This window comes from Ammospiza nelsoni, chromosome 3, assembly GCF_027579445.1.
Source record: "Ammospiza nelsoni isolate bAmmNel1 chromosome 3, bAmmNel1.pri, whole genome shotgun sequence".
Taxonomy (NCBI): domain Eukaryota; kingdom Metazoa; phylum Chordata; class Aves; order Passeriformes; family Passerellidae; genus Ammospiza; species Ammospiza nelsoni.
Window position 1 is genome coordinate 62,862,391 of NC_080635.1, and position 21,422 is coordinate 62,883,812.

General features: G+C 39.3%; 1 protein-coding gene across 4 annotated transcripts in view; it reads right to left on the reverse strand.

The window, feature by feature from the left end:
• Positions 1–9,070, reverse strand: part of TPD52L1 (TPD52 like 1) — a 30,925-nt gene extending 21,855 nt beyond the window's left edge. For all 4 annotated transcript variants that reach the window (XM_059468152.1, XM_059468151.1, XM_059468154.1 and 1 more), the window contains exons 1-2: positions 8,960–9,070; positions 3,734–3,882 (exon numbers count right to left, since the gene is read on the reverse strand). In XM_059468152.1, the coding sequence (XP_059324135.1) occupies positions 3,734–3,882; positions 8,960–9,007 (197 nt within the window). In that variant the 5' untranslated portion in view covers positions 9,008–9,070. The remainder of the gene's footprint in view (positions 1–3,733; positions 3,883–8,959) is intronic.
• Positions 9,071–21,422: the final 12,352 nt, after the last annotated feature.

The following is a 21,422-nucleotide window of genomic DNA, read 5'->3' on the forward strand; positions in this document are numbered from 1 at the left end:
GCATTTTCATCTCCCTAGAAGCTCTGTCCATAGCTATTATTCCATCCATGGGTTGAAAGGTTAACCATTTAAAATAGGAGGTTTATGTTTTATAGAAGTTGATAACATTTTAAGAAAGGATGGCTAAGAAGTTTGTGGGAACTATTAGGCTGGAGTGAGTTTATTGGTGGGTAATTTTACAGATAAAACTGCTGCTTAGAAACTCAGCAGAATTGAAATATCTCACAAGAAGACAGGACTACAATGTCCTATGTGTTTTTTTTTTCCAAAAAACTACAGAAAAGCACCAAATGAAAAGCTGAGGGACAAGGCTGAGTGTGGTTACAACATTACTGCTCAGCAAAGGGCAAGATATCTTGTGGATCTATAGTGTTTAGTGCTTAATATGAAGGAGTAGTGAAAGGCTAAAGTAACCCTTGTAACCTTCTCCATATATAATAAATGCAATTCTGTAATCACATTGAAGAATACAATGACTTGGGATTTTGTCCGAAAAAAAGAGGCAACAGGAGTCTCAGTAAGTTCAACAAAGGGCAATGCAGAGTCCTGCAGGCTGGGATTAATAACCCAGTAGAGGCTGGGGATCAACCAGCTGAAAGCAGCCTTGCAGAAAAAGGCCTGGAATCCTGGTAGAGAACAAACTGGACATGAGTCTGCAATGTGCCTTTGCAGCAAAGGTTGTGTGAAGTGATCCTTCCCCGTCACCCCTGGCTATGGCCACACCTGGGTCCTGGTCTGTGCTTCCCAGTACAAGGCAGACGTGGACAAACTGGAACAAGTCCAGCAATCCAGCAAAGGTGCATAAAGATGGTAAAGAACTGGAGCACCTCTCATATGAGGAGGCTGGGAAAGCTGGGGCTGGTCACCTTAGAGAAGGCTCGTGGAAGGATCTCATCAATGTGTATAAACAGCCTAGTGAAAGGAGGAAAGAAGACAGAGGCAAGCTCTTTTGAGTGGTGTTTAGTGGAAGTGCAAGAGGCAGTCAGCACAAATTCAATGCAAGAAATATTAAAATATATTGATATTTTAGTATTTAAGAAAAATGTTTTTCACAGTGAGGGCAATCGAAGATGGAACAGGTTGCCCAGAGAGGCTGTAGAATCTCCATCCTTGGAGATATTCAAAACCTGACTGAACACAGTCCTGAGCACTCTGCTCTAGCTGGTCCTGACTGAAAGAGTCAGTTGGACCAGAGAGTCTTCTCACATTGCTGTTAACACCTCAAATATTCTGTGATTCTGTATAAAACCGGGTTAATTGTCATAAATACTATATTCTACCTTAATCCACTGTATGGTGAAAATCTGAAGTATGGAAGGTAAGGAGACCTGGGGGAACTTTACAGAAGCACTACCTAGAAGCTTCAACTGAATACAATGCATTCAGGTTATATAAACCTTGCTTTTGTAGCAGAACAATAATTAGAAAAACTGAATTATGGTCTTTACAAATATCCATGTAAAGACATTTGTAATTATTTCTGAAGCTAAAATAAATAACCTCAAAATCCACCAACATGACCCTGCTTTTGGCATCTAAATAAGAATGAATTATCTATTTTTAAAATGTAAAAAACTTGCATTGCTAGAAGTTGAATATCCACCCACCTCTATTCACTGAAAACCCAATCATTAAAAAGGTGTGTGTGGGAAGTCATTCCAGTTGAATGCCTTACCACCATGAAACCAAACCAAACCCAAGGCAATCATTTGCTCTGTAGTTACTGATGTGCTCCACAGCAGAACCCTTTGCCTCCCCCAACACATTCTATTACAATATAATAGATTATACTAAACACCAGTGCACTGAATAGTATAAGGAATTAACAAGGAACTTGTGGCCAACCATTTAAAATGTAAATGCTTTAAAATAGGTTTTATTATAGGTTTTATTATTTATTATATTATTATAGTCAAAATCTCAAGTTTAAATTTAGTCAGTAGAGGTGGCATGCATCCTGTAAGTAAGGTCATGACTCTTAACTAGTGGTCAAGCACACTTTACAGGACTGTTACTGAGAGAAGTCCACCCCTCTTCCTCTAAGTCCACTCTAAATCTAAGAATGCATCCCTAAATGGAGAGCTTAAAAACATTACAATAGGTGGAAAAAAACCCTTGGTGCTCAGTGGCTTTGAAAAGCTCCCTGCTAAAGAAAAGAAGTTTTAACTTACAGGAAAGCACACCAGCTAGGTGAAACAAAATTTCACCTCTTAAAACCAGATCATTTTAAAATTTAAAATGAGTAACTGTGGATTTAAAACCTAAACCACAGGCATGTAAATATTTAGAACTTGTTTTTTAAAAAAAACCCCAAGCTTTTCATCCTTCCTAAATCAGAGAATCTTGGTGAATAATGCTGCCCCACTGCTATTTTGGTACAGCAACAATGAATCACCTCTATTACTCAACGCATCCATTCTTAAGAATGCTGGATTACCATGATTTGTATCAGCACTGGTGTTCTGGCATGAGTGTCTAGCAGAATTATACAGCAGTTGGACCATAAACATGAGAATTTTCTGGGGCAAAAATGGGACTCTTGCTGTTAGTTCCACATAACAATTTCTGGACACTTACCTAATGGACTGTAGTTCTGAAACTCATCTCAAATAAAAAGTAGCAGCTACCACACTGAAAAAGTCCCCTAAGTCTATCTTTGTGGAAAATGTCAATGTGGAGGAAAAATAAAAACCTATCTGGGAACTTGCTAGCAAATTTCAAGTAAAAATGAAAGGTTTTGCTTCAAAATTTTGCTAGTCTCTCCCAGTAATCCTAGTTCAGATGTCTTGTGCCCCTCCTCTCTTCTAAAGCTTAGTGTCTCTAGACTGTTCTCTCCTAGCACATGCCAGACATCCTCACCAAGGCAACAGTGATACCCCTGCTAATGACACGTCATGAGAAGCAGGACCTAGATGAGAAACTGTCCAACAGTGAAAGACAGGAGACATACAAACTGTATTTTTATTAAGGGGTTTATGCCTTATTTGACTTCTCATGAAAATACAAAGAATAGTTCTTTTGATGTCAAAGTGTACATTTTAACATATTTTACCAAGTCTCTGTCAGCATCTTGAATGCACCGAGAGGAACTGTTAATGCTTTCCCCCCATCCCCTGAACTTGGCAGCTCAAGGCGAGATCTGGCACTGCACAGCTGTGAAACCTTGGGTAAGACTGTGATGAAAATGTTGTGCAAGAGTTGGGAGAATGCTTGTTAAGCAACTTTTCCCTTCCTTTGGGACCTATACCAAAGCCTAGACTGAATTTAATGTCAAGTCATATTAATGATATGCCTGTATCTGTCCAGGTACCTCACAGATCTTGAACTCACAGATTTGACTCCCTGGCTTGATCTAGGACTTGGCTCATCAGTACAGAGGCACTTGGAGGTCTGAACTCTTGGCTTGACCCTCTTTGCTGTCATTGGACTGCTCTGGTCTCTTTGGTCAGGTATTGTGAGACTGCTCCTTCATGGATGATGCATGCCACTGCCCCCTGCCTTACTTGCTGTCAACTCCCAGCTCAGCTCACTTGTGGAGAAGCTCACTTTTCCTTCTCCTTAAGTGTCAAATTCAGTTGTCAAATGAAGAGTAAAAAAAATAGCAAATGACTTCTCAGACAGCACTTGATGAAGGTGGGTGGTTCTTTCTACCAATGTTGCTATTAATTCAGCCCAAAGAGTTTTAGAAAAACATGGTATGTTCATATGTGTAAGTATAAAGATCAGTACTCACGCAGAAGTTGTCTGCATATCATGCCAGCTTTTGCTAAAGTTCTGCTTCAGTTCATTCATCAGACTTATGCCAAGTTTTTGTTTAATTTCAACCAGGTGCTTCTCTTTGGCTGCTAGCACTTGCCGCAAAGTTGAAATTTCATCCTCTAGCTGAGGGAAACAAGGAGAAAGGAGTTAGCCTGTTCCCACAGAATGATAAACACATGCAGTGTTAAGAGGCTAAATGAATCTCACAAACTTGTGCTTTTCATAGGTACCTAGAGAGACTGAGTCAAGAGCTTGTGGAGGTCACAAAGGCATGCCCAGAACAGAGCTGACACTGTTAAATTAATGCCTCTGTGTCACCTATGCTCACCATCACACACATGCATCTGATAAGGGAGAGAATTGTCCAGTAAGGAAGCAACTTCACCCAAATCTGCCTTGGAGCATTAGGAGTCTCAAATACCAGCTTTTCATTCACTGGTAAAATGGGAATGGACAGGACAAGAGAAGACTGGGAAATTCAATCAAATACATTTATTTGAATGCACAGGCTTTTAACTTCATACTTGCAGGTTTTTTGTCTTCTGGTCCTGAAAAAAACATATGCAAATTCTTAGGAGGAGATAAAAAAAAAGAAAAAGCTGCATGATAATATATGACTTGAGAGTACCATCAAATGTAATATCCTTGTCATATGAGTTTTATTTATGTATTTTAGGCCCTACATATTTCAAAATTGTAACATAAAAATTTATAGTTGAACTATTAATATGAGTGATCAGTACCTAAAGCATAAAAGCACTCAGAAGACAGAGCAGATTAGTTTTTTCAAAGATCCTAGTATTTAACCAAACTGCAATTTCAAGCTGTAAAGGATCCATCCAGCCCAAACAGAGCAATATAATTCTCTCTGCTGTAAACATTTTTTGAAACATTTAATCAAAGCCAGTGTTTTCCAAGGCGAGAACCAGAAAACAGGACTGTAAGAAGAGGGACTCCAGAATGGTCGTGCCCACTGGCTCAGAATCCTGCTCCTTGGGCAGCACTCCTGCAAGTGAGCAGGGGTTTGTGTTCTTCACCTGGAAGCCTCCCAAGCTAATCTACACAAGCAGCACACTAAGATATTGAAGCTAACAAGGGCAAGTGACACCAGAGCAGCTGCCTTTCACTTCAGGTTTAGAAATTCCCCTACCAACTGTGTTCCTTCCTCCATATGTTAGTAAGGTAACATATGGCAACTTATCTGATTACCATATGCTAAGTTCCCTGGAGCCACAGTCTCCCTCTGATTTAATTCCATTGGCTGCAGCGAATGATGCAAGCACCAGCTGAAGCAGTACTGACCTCCAAGGCTATATTTAGGACATCAGCACCAGCATTATTTTATTTTACACATTCAAGCATTCTGCCTCACTGTAAAACTGGCTGCAAGCTCACTGTTCTTGGTAAAGTCACATCCTTGAATCCCCCAGCTATCAGTTTCTTTTGTCATTACCTGCTATTTCAATATACAAGCAGCTCAGGAATTAAGCAGCAAGGCTATGAACACAGAGCAAAATCATGACCTGAGTGAAGTAGATGTTAATATTGACCAATGCCTGTGATGCCAACACCTCACCAGTACTGTTGTTAGATACACAGCAATCCAAATTGCTTTGTTCCTCCCCATGTCCTGTGTGCTCCATTATATTCCTAACCTGCAAATAGAATACTGTCAAGAGGCAGGTGTCAAGAGGCTCTCTTCTGAGAAAATAACTGGTTATACGCTTATAGAAAGAAAGCACAAATGTCAGCATTCCTCAGGCAGCAGTTCAGAGCTCCTTTTGGTTCTTTCTCACCAAGAGGAAACCCCTTAGTGCATGACTACCTGTGCAACACTGCTAAAGAGCTTTACTTAAACTGATACCAGGACACTTATGGGCCAGCACTAGGTTGATCATCAGGTACTTGGATATATAAACATTTCGGGTCTTCTATTAAAATTACTTTCCATCTGTTCCATTGAATAGACATTTTAAAGCTGTGATAATCTGAACAAGCATTAGCCTTGTGCTCAATGGCAGAAGTATGAGCAACATTTTTGATTAAAGAAAAGTAATTTATTATTTATAACACAGCAATCAGTTTTGAATTGACAAAATCCTCCTCAACTTCCATCATTTTGAAATAATGACAGATACAAAGCCGCCCTCAAGTGCTCAAATATCAGTGATGACTCTGAAGTAGGTAGAAAGGATTAGGGACTTACAGTAGGATCTTGAAAAGCATTTAAGCATGTAACAAACCTAATTCTCATGGAAGTCAGGCATCACTTGTTAAGGAATTTTTTAAGTCCACTTTTGTAAATGCTTATAACTCTATTATAAAACTAGTGCTTCAGTCAACAGAAATACAAGCTTCTAATTATCATGGTTCCCTTCTTTCAAAATGCAACAGAGTCAGAAGAGTATCGGCACATCATACAGTACATCTCCCATAAGTTTGCAGAAAAAGGTATCATTATAATCTTTCCTCAAACTGGGAACAAACATGCAGTAACACACACTGCTGATGCCGTGCATCAGCTAGATGAAACCAGATAGCTCCTTCTGGGAAGGTGTGGGAGGGGGAAGACACCAAAGAGTAAATGAGTACTTTGATGAGTGTAATGGAAGGACAACTGACAGCAGTGAGCAAGGTAGCTCAAAATCTCAGCCCCCAGCATGACTCAAGAGTCATTGTACAATGCTCCTCACAGCGAGGGGGGCGGGGGGAATCTGCTCTGCAGAAAATCTCCTGGCCTTATGTAAAGCTTTTGGGCTACAATTTTCTGCTGTTATTCTGAAAAGTCAGGCTGACCTCTGTAAATTCAAATTACTGTTAGAAGTTTCTGTAAGAGTTACTCATTTTAGTTTCATTGTAGAAATCCTAAGGCTTGATTAGAGTCAGAGCCCTGCTGTGTTAGCTAGGCTACAAATAAAAGAACAGAGCAAGTCCATGTTCTGAGAAGTTTCCAGTAAAAAGAGATTATTAGCAGGAGAATAGGAATAGAGGACACAAAAAAAATCCTGCCAGAAAAACAGTAGTGCTTGTTCCTCTCCTATTGTCAGAGTGAGAAGGAGGAAGAAAACAAAGAATATACACATTAGATACACAACACAGATATGAAGCACATATTTTCTGCTTAAATAAATGCACAACAAGTGCTCACAAACAGGTCCCCATTTTATCAACTATTGATAGAAGAATTAAGGATGATTTTTACCCTTCAGAACAGTAAGATTTTTACCCCTCAGAACCCCTCTAACAGGACTGTTTGAGCCTGTAGGATCAAACAGTAGGTGCTTGTTCCTACAGGCTCAAAGAGGTATTACTTAGCACATAAGAACATTGAAGAAAACAAAACTATCATTGGTGGAGCAGAAAGGGCTTGCAAGCAAAGACTTATAGATTTGCAAAAGGAAACATTACCCAATTCCCACATTAGCAAATTTTTCTTTGTGAAGGAGGCAATGTCACACATTTTTTTGCAGCCTTTTATAAGTCATAAACCTCATTTAACTTTAGACTTTGTTCAGACTTTGTTCACTCTACATTGAAGTTTCTCAAACCTTTCTTAGCATAATTATCAGTTTTATTTTGCTTTTAAGCATCAGCTGCATGTCAGTAAACTGCTGTGAGGAATTCAGAAAATAATTCTGAGGTCAGTCAAGATCATAATATTTGACAGGCAATCTCTCACTTGTATGTTAGTACAGGAATTAAAGCATTTCCAGCACAGGCTAACGAGAATTCTCTCTCCTATGGCGATCAGTAAGCAGAAGGAATACCCAGAAACACTTGAGATTAATTCTGTTGAGAGAGGCATATCATTCTCAGATGATTGCAGGAAGTTCTGGCCTTTTTTCCTTCCTTGTTTCTACCTGCCTGTGAAGTCCCTTCACCAGAGAAGAGAATCACAGAATGGCTGAGGCTGGAAGGGAGCACTGTAGCACATCTGGTTCAAGCCCTACCTAGAGCATGTTTCCCAGGACTGTACCCAGACAGTTTTTAAATATCTTCAAGGATGGAAACTCCAAAACGTCTTTGGGTACACTGCTCAGTCACACACACAATAAAAACATGCTTCCTGATGTTCAGGGGGAACCAACTGTGTTTCAGTGTGCCCACTGCCTCTAGTCCTCATAAAAAGCCAGTATTGAATACGCCAACTCCTAACTCATTTGATAAACTGAGTATGTAAACTTTCAGCTTCCTTCTGATTATTTACAGACGTAACAGGATCAGCAAAGAAGTAAAAGTTAACTATTAATTCAGAAACACAAAGATTGATAAAATATTTAAGAGAAAAAACAGTCTTCTGTTTCACTTGAAAATCCTGAATCGGCACTGCAGGTAAATTACTTGAAAGTCATTACAGATGTTACCTCTTAGAGTACTTGTAAGTACTTTGTAAGTATTCTAAGTACTACAACTTAATATCAATTTAAGTATTCCATTTAAGGCAAAACCAACTCCTCACATTCATATGGCTGTGATTTCTGTTATTTGACTTGTATTTCAAAAAAATTAAACCTACAGCTTTCCCCAGTCTCTCATTTTTCATTTCAGAATTTCAATTTACTGCAGTATTCAGCAGTAATAATTAAAATTGAATCCATCCTTCCATGGTAGACCAAATTTAGACAATTTCTTTAGTCTTTGTAATAAAGAGATCATGTGGTTCACACCTTTTTCCTCCCATCTCCTTATTATTTTTAAGCCTCTTCATAGTGTCCTGAGTTCCAGACTCCTGAAAAAGGATACTACCTTCTCAAAACACATCAGTACTAAAGGAAACAAAATGTGATAAAATTACTGTGCTTTTTATCATCAGCCTCTTCTGTAACCATCATTATTATCTTTTCCTCTGAGCACCACAAAAAGAAATTTTTCTGTCAGGTGGCTCAACCACTGTAACAACAATACCAGATCTAATGAGAACACCTTTCATTCTTTTTCAAGGAACGTTTATAAATAAAGACACGTCTTGACTACAATGGGAATGTGCATTTTGACTTTTACAGTACAATCATCAAGTAGAAGATATTTAATCTTCGAAAAATAGGTATATAAGAAAATTATAAGCTACATTATTGTTGCCTAGAATAATTTTACCAAAAAGGAAAGGCATGCCTTTATGATGTATACTTCATCCTAAAATTAATATTTCCAGTTTAAGGAAGTAGAAACACTAACACTCACAGAAATTCAAATTCATTACCTTGGTTAGCTCAGTCTTTAACTCTTCTTTTTCTTCTTCAGAAATCATATTGGTGAAATCAACATCAGTGACCACATCTTCATCTGCTTCATGGAACGGCTGAGTTTCCAACAGGCCTTAAAAAGTTAAAAGGTCAAGACAACCATTATTCCTTATTTCAGCTATTGTATTGGCCTGCCCTAAAATCTAAGAATGATATAGTATTTACCCCCTAGGGAAAAAAAGAACCAAACAAGGAAAAAACAACTTTTTTCCTGCTATAATCATTTGCATTCAGCTTCTCTTCGCTTTTGAAAAGCTATTGGAAGTTTCAGAGAGTAGTGTCTGCACAGGAGCATTTAATATGTATAAACACCACTCATTCCCAGAAATTAATCACCTTGGACCCTACTAATCCCTGATAAAGCACTTTCTTGCTTCTAACAATACAGAAGAAAAAAAGAAGGCTTTTTCCTCAAAATAAGAAAGCTGGCTAATGTGGATCACTGATGCGAAGAGCAGCAATAGTACAGTGAATAATAAAGGAAGTATATTACAGAGCCAAGTTTTCTCTAAAAGTACCTCTGAGTGGAGCAACTTGAAACCTTACAGATGCACACAGTTTGCAGAAGTAAATGCCACACCTATTGTTTAAATTTTCTGAATATTAATGAGAAGCATTCCTCGCTTGCTCAATCTAAGCTTGTGAAGGGGAGACAAATACACTGGACTTTGTTACTTTCTTCTGCATGCCCCAGATCAGGGTCAGTATCTATAATAAGCAAGGTAAGTGCATACACAAATGCTTGCAAGACCAGGGCCTGCCTGACATAATAGGTACTGATGAAACAGAATACTTCCTATCTCCCAATCATTCCGTGAAGAGAAGACTGCTGGGGCTCCAGCCACTAGGAGCCACTCATTCCTTACAGTCTGCAGAGAAAACAATGCGAACCATGAGATAACAGAAAACATTTTAGTCACTTTGGAACTTGTTTTAAATTCTAGATCATCTTCTGTTGTGGAACAAAAATCTCCTCCAGGTTACACCTGGGACAGCACTTTCCCCTTTATTTCAGTTCCCCAGCAGGGTAATGAGCCATCTCTGCTGACTCCTGGGACCTGTATACTGCTTAATATGGAAGAGAACAATTTCTTTCCTAGCTCCACAGAGGCCTGTATACTCTATTATACAGAGATTAAAATACAGCTTAGTTAAGTTTGGATGTTAAAGAACAGAGGTTACAAGGAACAAGTCTGTTGAGATTGAGTACTTTACATTTTCATGCAGAAAACTAAATTCCCTCCAGCCTTCTGCCATTTCCTTCACCTAGAGTCCCCCAGTGTACCTGGATTTCCTTCTGTTTCACAGAGCAGAACTGATTCGATTCATACTGTCAACTTCCCACAGAACATGATGGAGTGAATTCAGCCTTGTTAATTACAATCTTCCCTGAGTGGGAAGATAAAGAGCAGCAACACAGGTGCTGAACCCCTGCTTGGCACCATATGCAGAAATAGATCACCACCCTTAAGCACAAAATGTTTTAAAAACATGATGGCATATAGAGGTAGTTGAAATCTTAGTTATTACCCAAAAAGCAGCTTGCCAGGAAAACCTAGATTGCTGAAGTCAGGACAAAGGAAAGCATATTTATTCAGTAGGAACACTCCCAAATCACCTGTATTAACACCCCTACATCTCTAAACATAATTGTTATTTGGCATTTGTTTGAGGATTAATAGTGTTGCTATGGGACTCAAGCTAAACTTAGTCTGCACAATCTTGAAAGCAGTCTATTTTTTCATGGATGGAGGAGCAGTGATACAGGGCAGCTGTTGGAAATGCTGGGAAGGATCTGAGGGGCAACAGTGTTGAAAACCGTTAAGGGAGGCCTTGGGATAGATGTTGAGATGAGGTGATCTCAGACCAACTGATCCTTAAGCTAAAAAGAAGGCAGATCCATGCTCAAGGGACAACAATAGTTTTGGAACAGCTAGGGAAGAGATGGAAGCCAGCATGGACAAAATCACCAGAAACAGTTGAATAACACTTAACACTTGGCCCAATGGTCAAATTTAAACTTCAAGACTGGACTGAAATTACAATCCATTCCAAAACAACAAATACATATCAATCTTCTCTATGATACTTTGCAAACTCATCCAGTTTATCTCCCAATTTTTGTCCTTTGCTTCTTGTTTAAGTCCTCTAAAATCTAGTCTGATCCTTCAGGATCTACTTTCTTGTTCAAGCTGTGAGAGTCCTCCATAATGGTCACTGTCCCTCTGCAAATGTTTCACTTTGGTCAGCTACAGTCTGAACATCTCTTTAGCATACTGTGGGTCACAGCCTTCTTTAGACCAGTCTGAGTTCTGAAACTTCCTCATGTGAGAACACTTAGATTTCTAGCAGCAACAATAGCAGAGGGGTTACAATTAGGACATTACAGTTCTAATGGAGCACAGCAGAGGTCAGCATCCACCAGCTCAGACTCATACTGTATGAATTCTCCACAGAAGTTACAGAGCTCATCAGCCCAGGTGTGCTGATAACCTAACACAGTGCTTTGGAGCCTTGAGTTAGGACTCAAGGATGTTTTGGATCACAGGTGCATACCTATTGTTCAGGATTTGTGGGTGTCTCTGCACTGTGTGACACTGCAAGGCCAGCAGAACATTTCTTCCAGTCACTGGTTTCTCTCTCTAGGTACTGTCATGTCTCACACTTTGGTCTCCAGACTGAAGGAAGTTCTGTGATTCCCTGACCACGCAGGAGATGGAGCAGCCCAGCACCCTCCAGTACAACTCAAGGGATGTAAGCCCACCTACAAGTTCTCATCTCATACAGCCTCAAAGTCTGGGTGGCCATGGATTAGAAGCATCGAATCATAGAATATTCTGAGTTAGAAGAGACCCACAGGGATCATCAAAGCCCAGCTTCTGACCCTGCACAGACCAAGCCCTAGAGTCATACCATGTGTTTCAGAGTGCCCAAGCACTTCATGAACTCTGCCAGGCTTGGAGCTGTGACCACTTTCCTGGGAAACCTCTTCAGTGTCCAACCATCCTCTGGGTGAAAAACATTTCCTTAATATCCAAGTTAAAACTCTCCTCCCCGGAAACAGCTTCAGGCTGTTCTCTCAGGTCCTGCCCACTGGTCATGAGAGAAGAGATCAGTGTCAGCCTCTACACTTCCCTCATAGACTGCTATGAGGTCTCCTCTCAGAATTAAAGAAGACTGAGGCTTTTTCCTCTCCTGCCCAGCTACATAACCTGACAACACACAGGAACTGCTCTGGGGAAAGACAGTACTTTTGCTTAAAGATGCATAGGTATTAGTTACGAGCCATGAAAGCTTGATCACTCTGGGAAGGGAGTTGTACAAGTAGCTGAGTTGTTTTCAAGATTAACATAAGGTCATTGGTAGCAGGAAAAAAAAAATTGCCTTCAAGTTGCATTTCCTTTCCTCTTACCTACTCCTCCCAGAAATACTGAAGATCATGCCTTGCTCCCAGTTGTTGTCAGATCTGGAAAATCTGGAATTGTGATTAAATTGTCATTAATTGTTCAGACGCAGAGCTGCTGTTAATTCAGAATTGCACTAATATCCAGGTGTGGAATTGGAAATTAACTTTCCATCCTTTTAGAAGAACAATTCAGTTGTTGGGTGATTGAATAACTTCTGCTTTACTTTGTAGTATAGGTGTTATAAGCTTCCTTGAATGAATTAGGAACTCATCCAGTACTTTACCAGCCATTTACAAGAACCTGTGGCTTTGGTGATGTCCTGTATCTCTTATGTCCCTTACTAACAGCACAGTATTTTAGGCATTGACCTCCACATATTGATCTAAAGTACAGGTTTTCCAAGTTTCATTCAAGCAGGCCACTAACAGGTAAGGCATGAGGACAGAGCCTAGACACTACCACTAACTAACATCTGTTTTCTTCTCCTACTATGTCTTATACAGATTAACTTAACTGAATTTAAATTCAGCTGCTGTGCCTGCCCTATTATACTATTATATTATTATATTATTATAAGCAGCTCTATTATACTAAAAAAAAAAATCACAAAAGAGGCATCAATGGAACAGAAGCTGTCTTAGAACCTGTTCTTTGAACTTCCCCTCCCTCATTCTCCATGGTCAGCTAAGGAGTTCTCATTACCTATCCCCTTCTCTCCACTTCTCCATTTGCAATAAAACTCAATCCAGAGCTTAATCAATTAATCAACAATAAGCTCTGGGATTTGCTGTCACAAGACTCTGCCCAGAGACAGATGCAAGACCCAGCCCACCTCCCTCATTATCTCTTCCAGACAGAATTGTCTTGTGGTGTAGGATTGCTGGAGACAAAACTACAGGTTTCTATAGTCTCATACAACCTGCGGTTGCTACAGCAAATTACACTAATAATATACTTGTGTGTAACTCATTTATCCTCCACAACACGCAAACTAGTGATTTTCTGGACATATGTTACTTCAAAATAACAAAAAACCCCACCCCCATAAAATCATAAAATAGGTTCTAATCAATGCAAAACACTGTTTGGCTTCTAGTTTAAAGAAGGTTTTAGTACTCACTGTCACATATATCATTAGATAAAATATGAATGAAACATTAAAAGTATGGGATTATCAGCAAATAGGAACTGAAATCATACAGAAGGACCCAAGTTGAAACAAATGAGCAGAAAACCCTTTCTATTAGGAGACTTATATAGAAAGAAGTAGGAGGAGGTGAATAGCTGGGGAAGCCCATTTATTGTGTTCTTTTGCAAGATTCCTACGACAAAACAATACAACAACCAGCTGAAATGGGCATTTTTGATTTTCTCCCAAAGCTCATGGTAGCTGTGGCTAAGACTAGTGACCCTAATTCTACAGTCTGCTGTTAAATCTGATTTAATGCAAGAAACTGTTTCAGCATTGATCAATACCTGTGCATATGTTTGCCAGTAGGATTGTAGGGATGACAAATTTAATATGCCACTTAGAATCTAGAAGATCTGTAACTATTCTACAAAATTTAAAATAACCAAATAATACAATGATAAAATCCATAACAGATTTTTTTTTACTTACTCAGGTATCTAAAGATTAACGACATAAAGATGGTTTAGTTAGTGCTTTTTATGTATTTTCTTAGTATTCACCTCAGACCCATGTTCTAGAGTAGTACATATCAGACTATTTCTTGCATGTTGGCTGTTTAAAAAAGAAAAACAACCCCCAACCCACAAAAACCAACAAAAGGAAAAACTCACACTATAGGCACTGATGTTTGTTGAAGTAACCATAATGACAGCAAAATTAAGGTAAAAACCATCAAAGTTCTGTTTGTGTACATTTTTTAACATTCATTCAAGGAAATATATAGATGATACTTTGTGTTAACAAAGCATTAAGAATTTAAGTGCTTTTACTGCTCTGCTTTTTTGTTTTCCAACCAATTAAAAATACCATATCTACCTTGTTATCTAGCATTCACATCAAATAGTGAGAAAACAAATTACATAACCCTTCTAGTAAGCAAAATGACTTGCTACAGCTTCTTCTGCCATGTCATTAGAGTTCCTTATTTAAATTTGGAAAACACTTGTTCACAAATTTAAATTGCAATTAAGTCTTCAAAGGGATGAAATGGTAAGTAGAACAAAGGAACTATCCAGACACTGCATTAGTGTCTTTGATCTTCTTTATAATGTACTCCTAATGCCAGATATAGAGATTAAGGGGGAGACAAGGGGGACTAGAAGCATGTACTAAACAACTAAATTGATCAGAAAAAGCTATCAGAAGTTGCAAGGATTTCCACACCATTTTTTCCACTACAAAGTTATTATTGGAAGATCAAAATAGGAAAATATGTTATCATTTAATTCATCTAGAAAACAAACTACTGAAGGAAGATCTTCCCTTCTGTGTCTGGTTCTAACTGTGGACCAGAAGTCCAAATTTGTCTTGAACTTGCTTAGGCTTGAGCCTAACAATTACATACAGCCTGCCACTCTCCTAAAAGACTTAGAAATAAAAATATAAGGTTGATTTTGAAGTCATGATTCAGAAACAAACTCAGAGGCTGGATTCATCTTGGCTAAGAGAGGGAAATACTCAAGATGCACAGGTGATGTAGACTAAAAATGTAAACATAACAGAAATATGTAGTTCTACTTTCTGCAACCATGTGGGCTCAGTCTGTTTGCTCTGAGTATGTTCCTTCAAAGAGAGAGATGGATGTGCAAGTGTCTTCATTCCCTCTCTCCCTGAGCTTTAGGCTGGCAGTAGTGTCAAGGATAGGGAGAGAGTACAGCTTTTGGGTATGCAAGAGTTCTAGGATGTAGTCCAAAATCTCAGAGTAGGTGTCCCTGGTCCTCCTGGAGCAGCTTATTACTGACTTTGTTAAAACTTTGCCTTCTATCTCTTAACCCTTGCAAACCTGAGCATTAAGAAAATCTATCCATAGCGATGAGATAGATTGGCAGATTTCCAAACAAAGGAAAACTTTTATTTGGAACCCCTGGATAAACAGCCAGTTCTACTGTGCTGATCCTTTTCTTTGTTTTAGTACAAAAAACTAAATTAATCATACCTTTAGGATGTCTCTACCTTCTTTTTCCCCCAGAAACCACTGACACAGCTGCTAATCTATGCCAGTGAAAAGAGACAATCTACACACAAAAAACTGGCAGAAAAGAGACTCAACAGCTTGACCACTGCACCAAGAAACCATATACACTGATAAGGAGTTTGATAATCATGCCAAACATGGAAACAAAATGGATAAAAGTGAGATAGCAATAATGGTTAAAAAAACACATATCACTTACTTCAACCTAAGGTTTCAACCTGGGAACTGATCTTCCAAGCAAAATATATGATCTTCCTTCCTGAAATGTCCAGGAATGCAAAGATGATCTTGCACATTCTACCCTATAGCAAGATCTCTTTGTATAGAATAATAATCCTGAATGCCTGGACAAGACAAGGGTAACATTTTCAAGCTGTAGCTATGGAAAAACAAAACAATTGTTGTGAAATGTAACAGTTTAAAGACAGTAGAAGGTTCCTTCTGTTGTGTCAAACTGAAAGTAATGACAGCACTGTATCACTTTCTGTGCTTTCTATTGATGATGCTGCACAATTTTCTGTGAAGTCAATGGTAAGAAAAAATGCCTCAAGTAGAAGAGTTGTCATCTCTTTTTCTTTAGGAAGAACAGGGAAAAAGAAGGAAAAAGATGAAGTCACAGTGGAATAATAGGGAATGAGAAAGTGGATAGCACTGCATCACAAAAGGGAATTGTTCTCTACAAATAAGGTACTCTAGAAACTGTAACACACAGCACAAAGCAAATGAAGGAATAATGCATATATAATCAAACTGGAGAAGAAGCAGTGTAGGGGAAGATAAGAACTATGACATGGAAATGCTGGCAGTCAGAGGTGGAAGTTATCAGTCACACTTCTTAAACCCACCCTTTCATACCAAAAATACATGACAGTACATTTTTCTCATCTCTGAATAGAGAGGCACCTGGGGTCCCATCCTCAGCTGGTAGAAGTGACGGCAATACCATCAATTCTATAATTAAGATCATGCATCTGCTTCACTGAATCAAAATCACTGAAACTTAATGGCAGGATTTAATAACCTTTCCCTCCTAAGAATGAATCAGTTTATTGTACTTTTCTAAAGCCAGGTGCAAAAGAATATAATTAGATAGCAATCTAACTGCAGTATAATTAAACTCAAAAGCCTCCTCAATTAACTTCTAACAATGTATCTGTACTGCAAGAAGTACTAAAATTATATTTTTTAATTGCAAAATAAATTCTCCATGTAGTCATATTTTGTGTCCTTTAGATCACAAAACACATAACTAACAAGATCTTTAAAAGTGTAATTTAAAAATGAGCAAAATCATGCTGCAGCCAGCAGGTTGCCTGCTTTTCTCACACCCCCTTTCAGCTATTTCAACATGTAAGACAGATGTGTCATTTTTGGTCCTGTAAATGTACTAGGGAAAATACACAGGAAACAATTATACTTGGGTACGTGACAGATTCTGTATGGTCTTCAGGCTCAAATTAGTTACTTCCAAATTAGTTTTAATACAGAATAAATGTCTCTACATTGTTACATATACTAAAGTCCACATTTAGGAATGCTGGGAGAAAAGGGGCAAATGATCTTTCCCCTCCGTGATCAATCTCTCATACTGGGAAAGTAAAGATCACAGTTTTAAAGGACCAGGACTGCCTTATTGCATACTGTTTGGCACAAAATATCCATGATTTGTGACTAAGCTTTGCAGGCAGCATAATTACAAATTAGCAACAATAAATCACAGAATAGTTTGAGTTGGAAGGGACCTGAAAGTTCCAACCACCTGCCATGGGCAGGGACACCCTCCATTAGACCAGGCTGCTCAAAGCAGGCCATGAGCACTTCCAAGGATGGGCCATCCACAACTTCTCTGGGCAGCTTTTTGTCTCACCTTCTCTGGGCAGCAGGTTCTTTTATCTCACCACCCTCACTGTAAATAATTTCTTCGGTATTAAATCTAAACCTACTCTGACAGTTTAAAGCCATTTCCCCTTGTCCTGCCACTACACACCCTTGAAAGAAGTCCCTCCAGTTCTCTTGTAGACCCCTTCAGGTATTGGAAGGTGTTGTAAGGTCTCCTCAAAGCCTTTTCTTCTCCAAGCTGAACAACACTAACTCTTTCAACCAGTTCTCTTAGGTTCTCCAGCTCTCTCATTATTGCTATGGCCCTCCATACCTTTCTTAAGCTGGAGGTCCCAGAGCTGACACCACTCCCTAAGTTGGGAGAAAGGTACACTTCCTTTTCACAGAGTTTTTCTTAATTTTTTATGTTAAATTATGTAAAAGCTCATGGACACCAAAATCAAACATTTCTCAGAGCAAACATGTCTTGTGTCATGTCTCCCTCCCTGTATGGTTTTCTGTGTTGCTGTTTAGGTGGCCTGGAAAGGCCCAGGGATGGCCTTGAAGAGCCGACGCTTCAAAGGACGAGGAGAGACTTCTGATCTTGTCTCGGTCTTGGTGTTTATTAATTGTTTATCTAAAAGATTTTCCTTCAGCCCGACAGAGGTCTGCACAGCAAGTCAGCCATGGGCACACTGCCGAAGCCCCTGGGCGGTCACTTATCTTTATACCCTAAGTTACGTGTACAATATTTATCATTTCTCCCCAATACTTTCTACCCTTATTAACCGGTGCACTTTTAGTAATAACCAATCCCAAAGTGCCACCACCACCACAGAAGATGGAGGCCAAGAAGAAGAAGAAGAAGGACAGGACACGCCCCAATTCCTCCATCTTACTTCTTTAGACCCCCCTGTACCAAAATCCTAAACCCTGTGTTTTACACTTTAACTAACTTATCCCTTCACCATTCACCCAGTGAATTCCTCCCAGTCCTCATACAGGTCTCATCTCCTGTGTAGGATCAAAATCCTGCCACCAGACACTTCTGGCAACATTCCAGGATTCCCAAGCCCCCCAAGGGTGGTCTCGGCCACTCTGCACCTCCATCCTGAGGTGCTGAGATCCCACACCTCCCAGCCCCCCTTTTTTAAGGACCACCTGCTTCACCCCTTAATCCTTTTGTAATTAAGACTAGCTACTTTGCACCAGTGCACTTTTGCCTTCCTAACAGAGTGGAGGGAGTGGGAGGGGGTAAATGACAGTGGAAACTTCCCCTAGTCTTCCCTAAATAAACTTGACCTACTCTTGGATGCATCTACATGCAACACAATTTATTTAAAACAAATAAAAACAAGGCTCATTTATATGAATATTATTTGAAAACAACACATTCTAATAGAGACAATGGCCATGTTCTGTTGCACAGGCCCTCTATTCAAGATGAGAAAATTTTTTATTCTTTAAAGGATATACTCTAAATATATTGACAAACAGCTCACTTGAGTGCCACACCACCTCCTGCAGATACTCTGCTTTTCAGCCAGGATGACTTGTTGCAGTGGTTTGCTCTGATAAACCTGGAATCTGGAATTAGTGTAACAGTAATTCTCTGCACACAGGCCACAAAAAACACTTCTCAGTCAGAATAGCACCATCCATCTGGGCCTGTCCACCACCAAGTTTTACTTATTTTTCCCACAAGCTTTTTTGCCAGCATTTTGAGGTGTGAAATGAAGCACTTACTATTCTGCTCCTGGTGTTAAGCTCCATGTTAAGGCCTTCAGAGTTTTTGGTTGTGGCTTTGCCTTCTCAGTGTTACCTAAAACGCCATTACAAAGAAAGGTGCTGGTTTAGTGGGGCACTGAGTGGAGGCCCCAGGGGTTTAGGGCCCTGGCTATCTGTGTAGAAACAGGTGACATGCCCCATGCAGCCATCCTAGTGACACAAAGACCGTGCTTCAGGAAGAGGGGAGATTTATTGGACCAGGAGACAGAGACTGCACATCCAGCCGCACCATACAGCCTCAATCTTTGAGGTCTCCAATTCACCCTCAAATACCAACAGAAAATGGCAGCTGACACTGGCAAAATTTGGGCTTTTTTTTCTTTTTTCCTTGAAGATCAGCTGGCAAAATAAGCCCTGAACCAAAGAGGGTGAGCTTCTATGACAGCTGCTGTGGGCACAGGCAATGGCAAGCCAATGGGCAAGAGAAGGATGGGGTTTAGCTAAGTGCATGGCATGAGTTGCCATGCTGCTGAGGTTGCATTTGACCACACTAAAGCGACAAGAATATAATTCAAACCTCCAATCTAGAATTTTTACAGATCACATAGTGTGAAATAATGCCTATTTTAACTTCAGTACCTTAAAAAAAATCTAGAAAATGAGCACAAGACAGTCCTTGTCTTCTCCTCACTCTTCTACCACCTTAAGTAGTAATATTTTACTGAGGAACTTCTTGCAAGAGGGACATAATACAACGTGCTTTTCTGAAATACACCAGAACTCCAATACTTGCATCTCTGCTAATAGCTTTCATTCACATCTTCATCCCTATTCAACCTGTTAAATTTTTCGTCTCTTCTTACCCTCCCAATCCTTGACTCCCATGCACAGCACATAACCATGACCAAAATATTGCTGCTCCCTTTTCAGGACATGTTCGTGCTCCATATTTCTGTGCAGAATTGGACACAAATGAGAAACCTTCTAATTCTGGATCCAGGTCTAAATCTCGTTCCTATCTTTGAGGCTCTCCTAAATAGGTAAAAACTATTATTATTACATACTCTTCTTTATTCCTTGTGCTTACTGCAGGCTTCATCTATATTGCTAATTATGCTTCTCTGTTTTCTGAAGCAATTTAAAACCAGGAGAACACATTTTTCCTCCACCTGTAGTATTTGACTTCCAGTTTCCTGATAAAATCTGTTATTTAGCTCTGCAAAGACTTTATTTAAATCTTCAAGTCTGCATTGTGATTCAGTTTATATCAATGTCTGAATGACATTATTCAGCAGCCTTTTTTTTTTTTTTATCAGTCAGGCTATTCAAGTAATTGCTCCTTCTTCACCGTCATCTTTTCTTTGCTATCAGGAGTTCTGAACCACCTATCTCGCTACATGACTAAAGGATTTTCTCTAGCAAGAGCACATGGCTTAACTGGTTCTTCATATGCACATAACAGTGCACAGCACTGGTTAGGTAATGACATGGCAAACATCATTCTCCCTGATTATGACTTTGATTCCTTCCTCCCACAATAATAAGTTAATAGCTGCCATCTACCTAAAATACTTTGAGCACAAGGTAATATTCTGTTCTTGCCATAATTGCCCTTCTAACTCTGTAATGTACATATATTTTACTCGTCTCTAAGAAAAATCTGGACGTGTTTAAATACAACGATCTCTGATCACTTTAAAATGAAATTTTAGCCTGCAACAGCCCAGTGTGCACCAGAGAAAGAATATAAAGTATCTAAGGCCTTCAGAAGACCTTCTAACCAGACACATTTTCTCCATATCATCCTCTAAAAACCTTAGAATAACCTGAAGTCTACCCTGTGCAATTAAGAACATTTTAATTCAAGTGAGAAACATAGAAAGAGGAATTAGATAAGCACCTAAAATGCCTTAGCCAATATCAGCATGACACGTTATTACTCAATTCACCTAAAGCACAATGAAAACTGTTATTCCGAGGCAACTATGCAGAAGTATTTTAAAACTTTTAGAGGGTGATAAGCCACTTTTTGTAACCACAAACCTGCATCACCTTAGTCCCACCCAGGTGGCAAGGCAATTTCCTGGTGAGGAAACTGGTGAAAAGACAGTTGAACAAACAGGCGAGCAGAGAAAAACCTAACTCTTTACTGAAGAAGCAAACACAGAAAGCATTACCTCCCTTCAGCTACCATTTATAAATATTTCCAGAACATAAATCATACAGCCTTTTAAATTCATATCATATGTAGTTTTAAATTATGCTTTATTTATGATTTCTATGTTAGTAACTTTAATTAT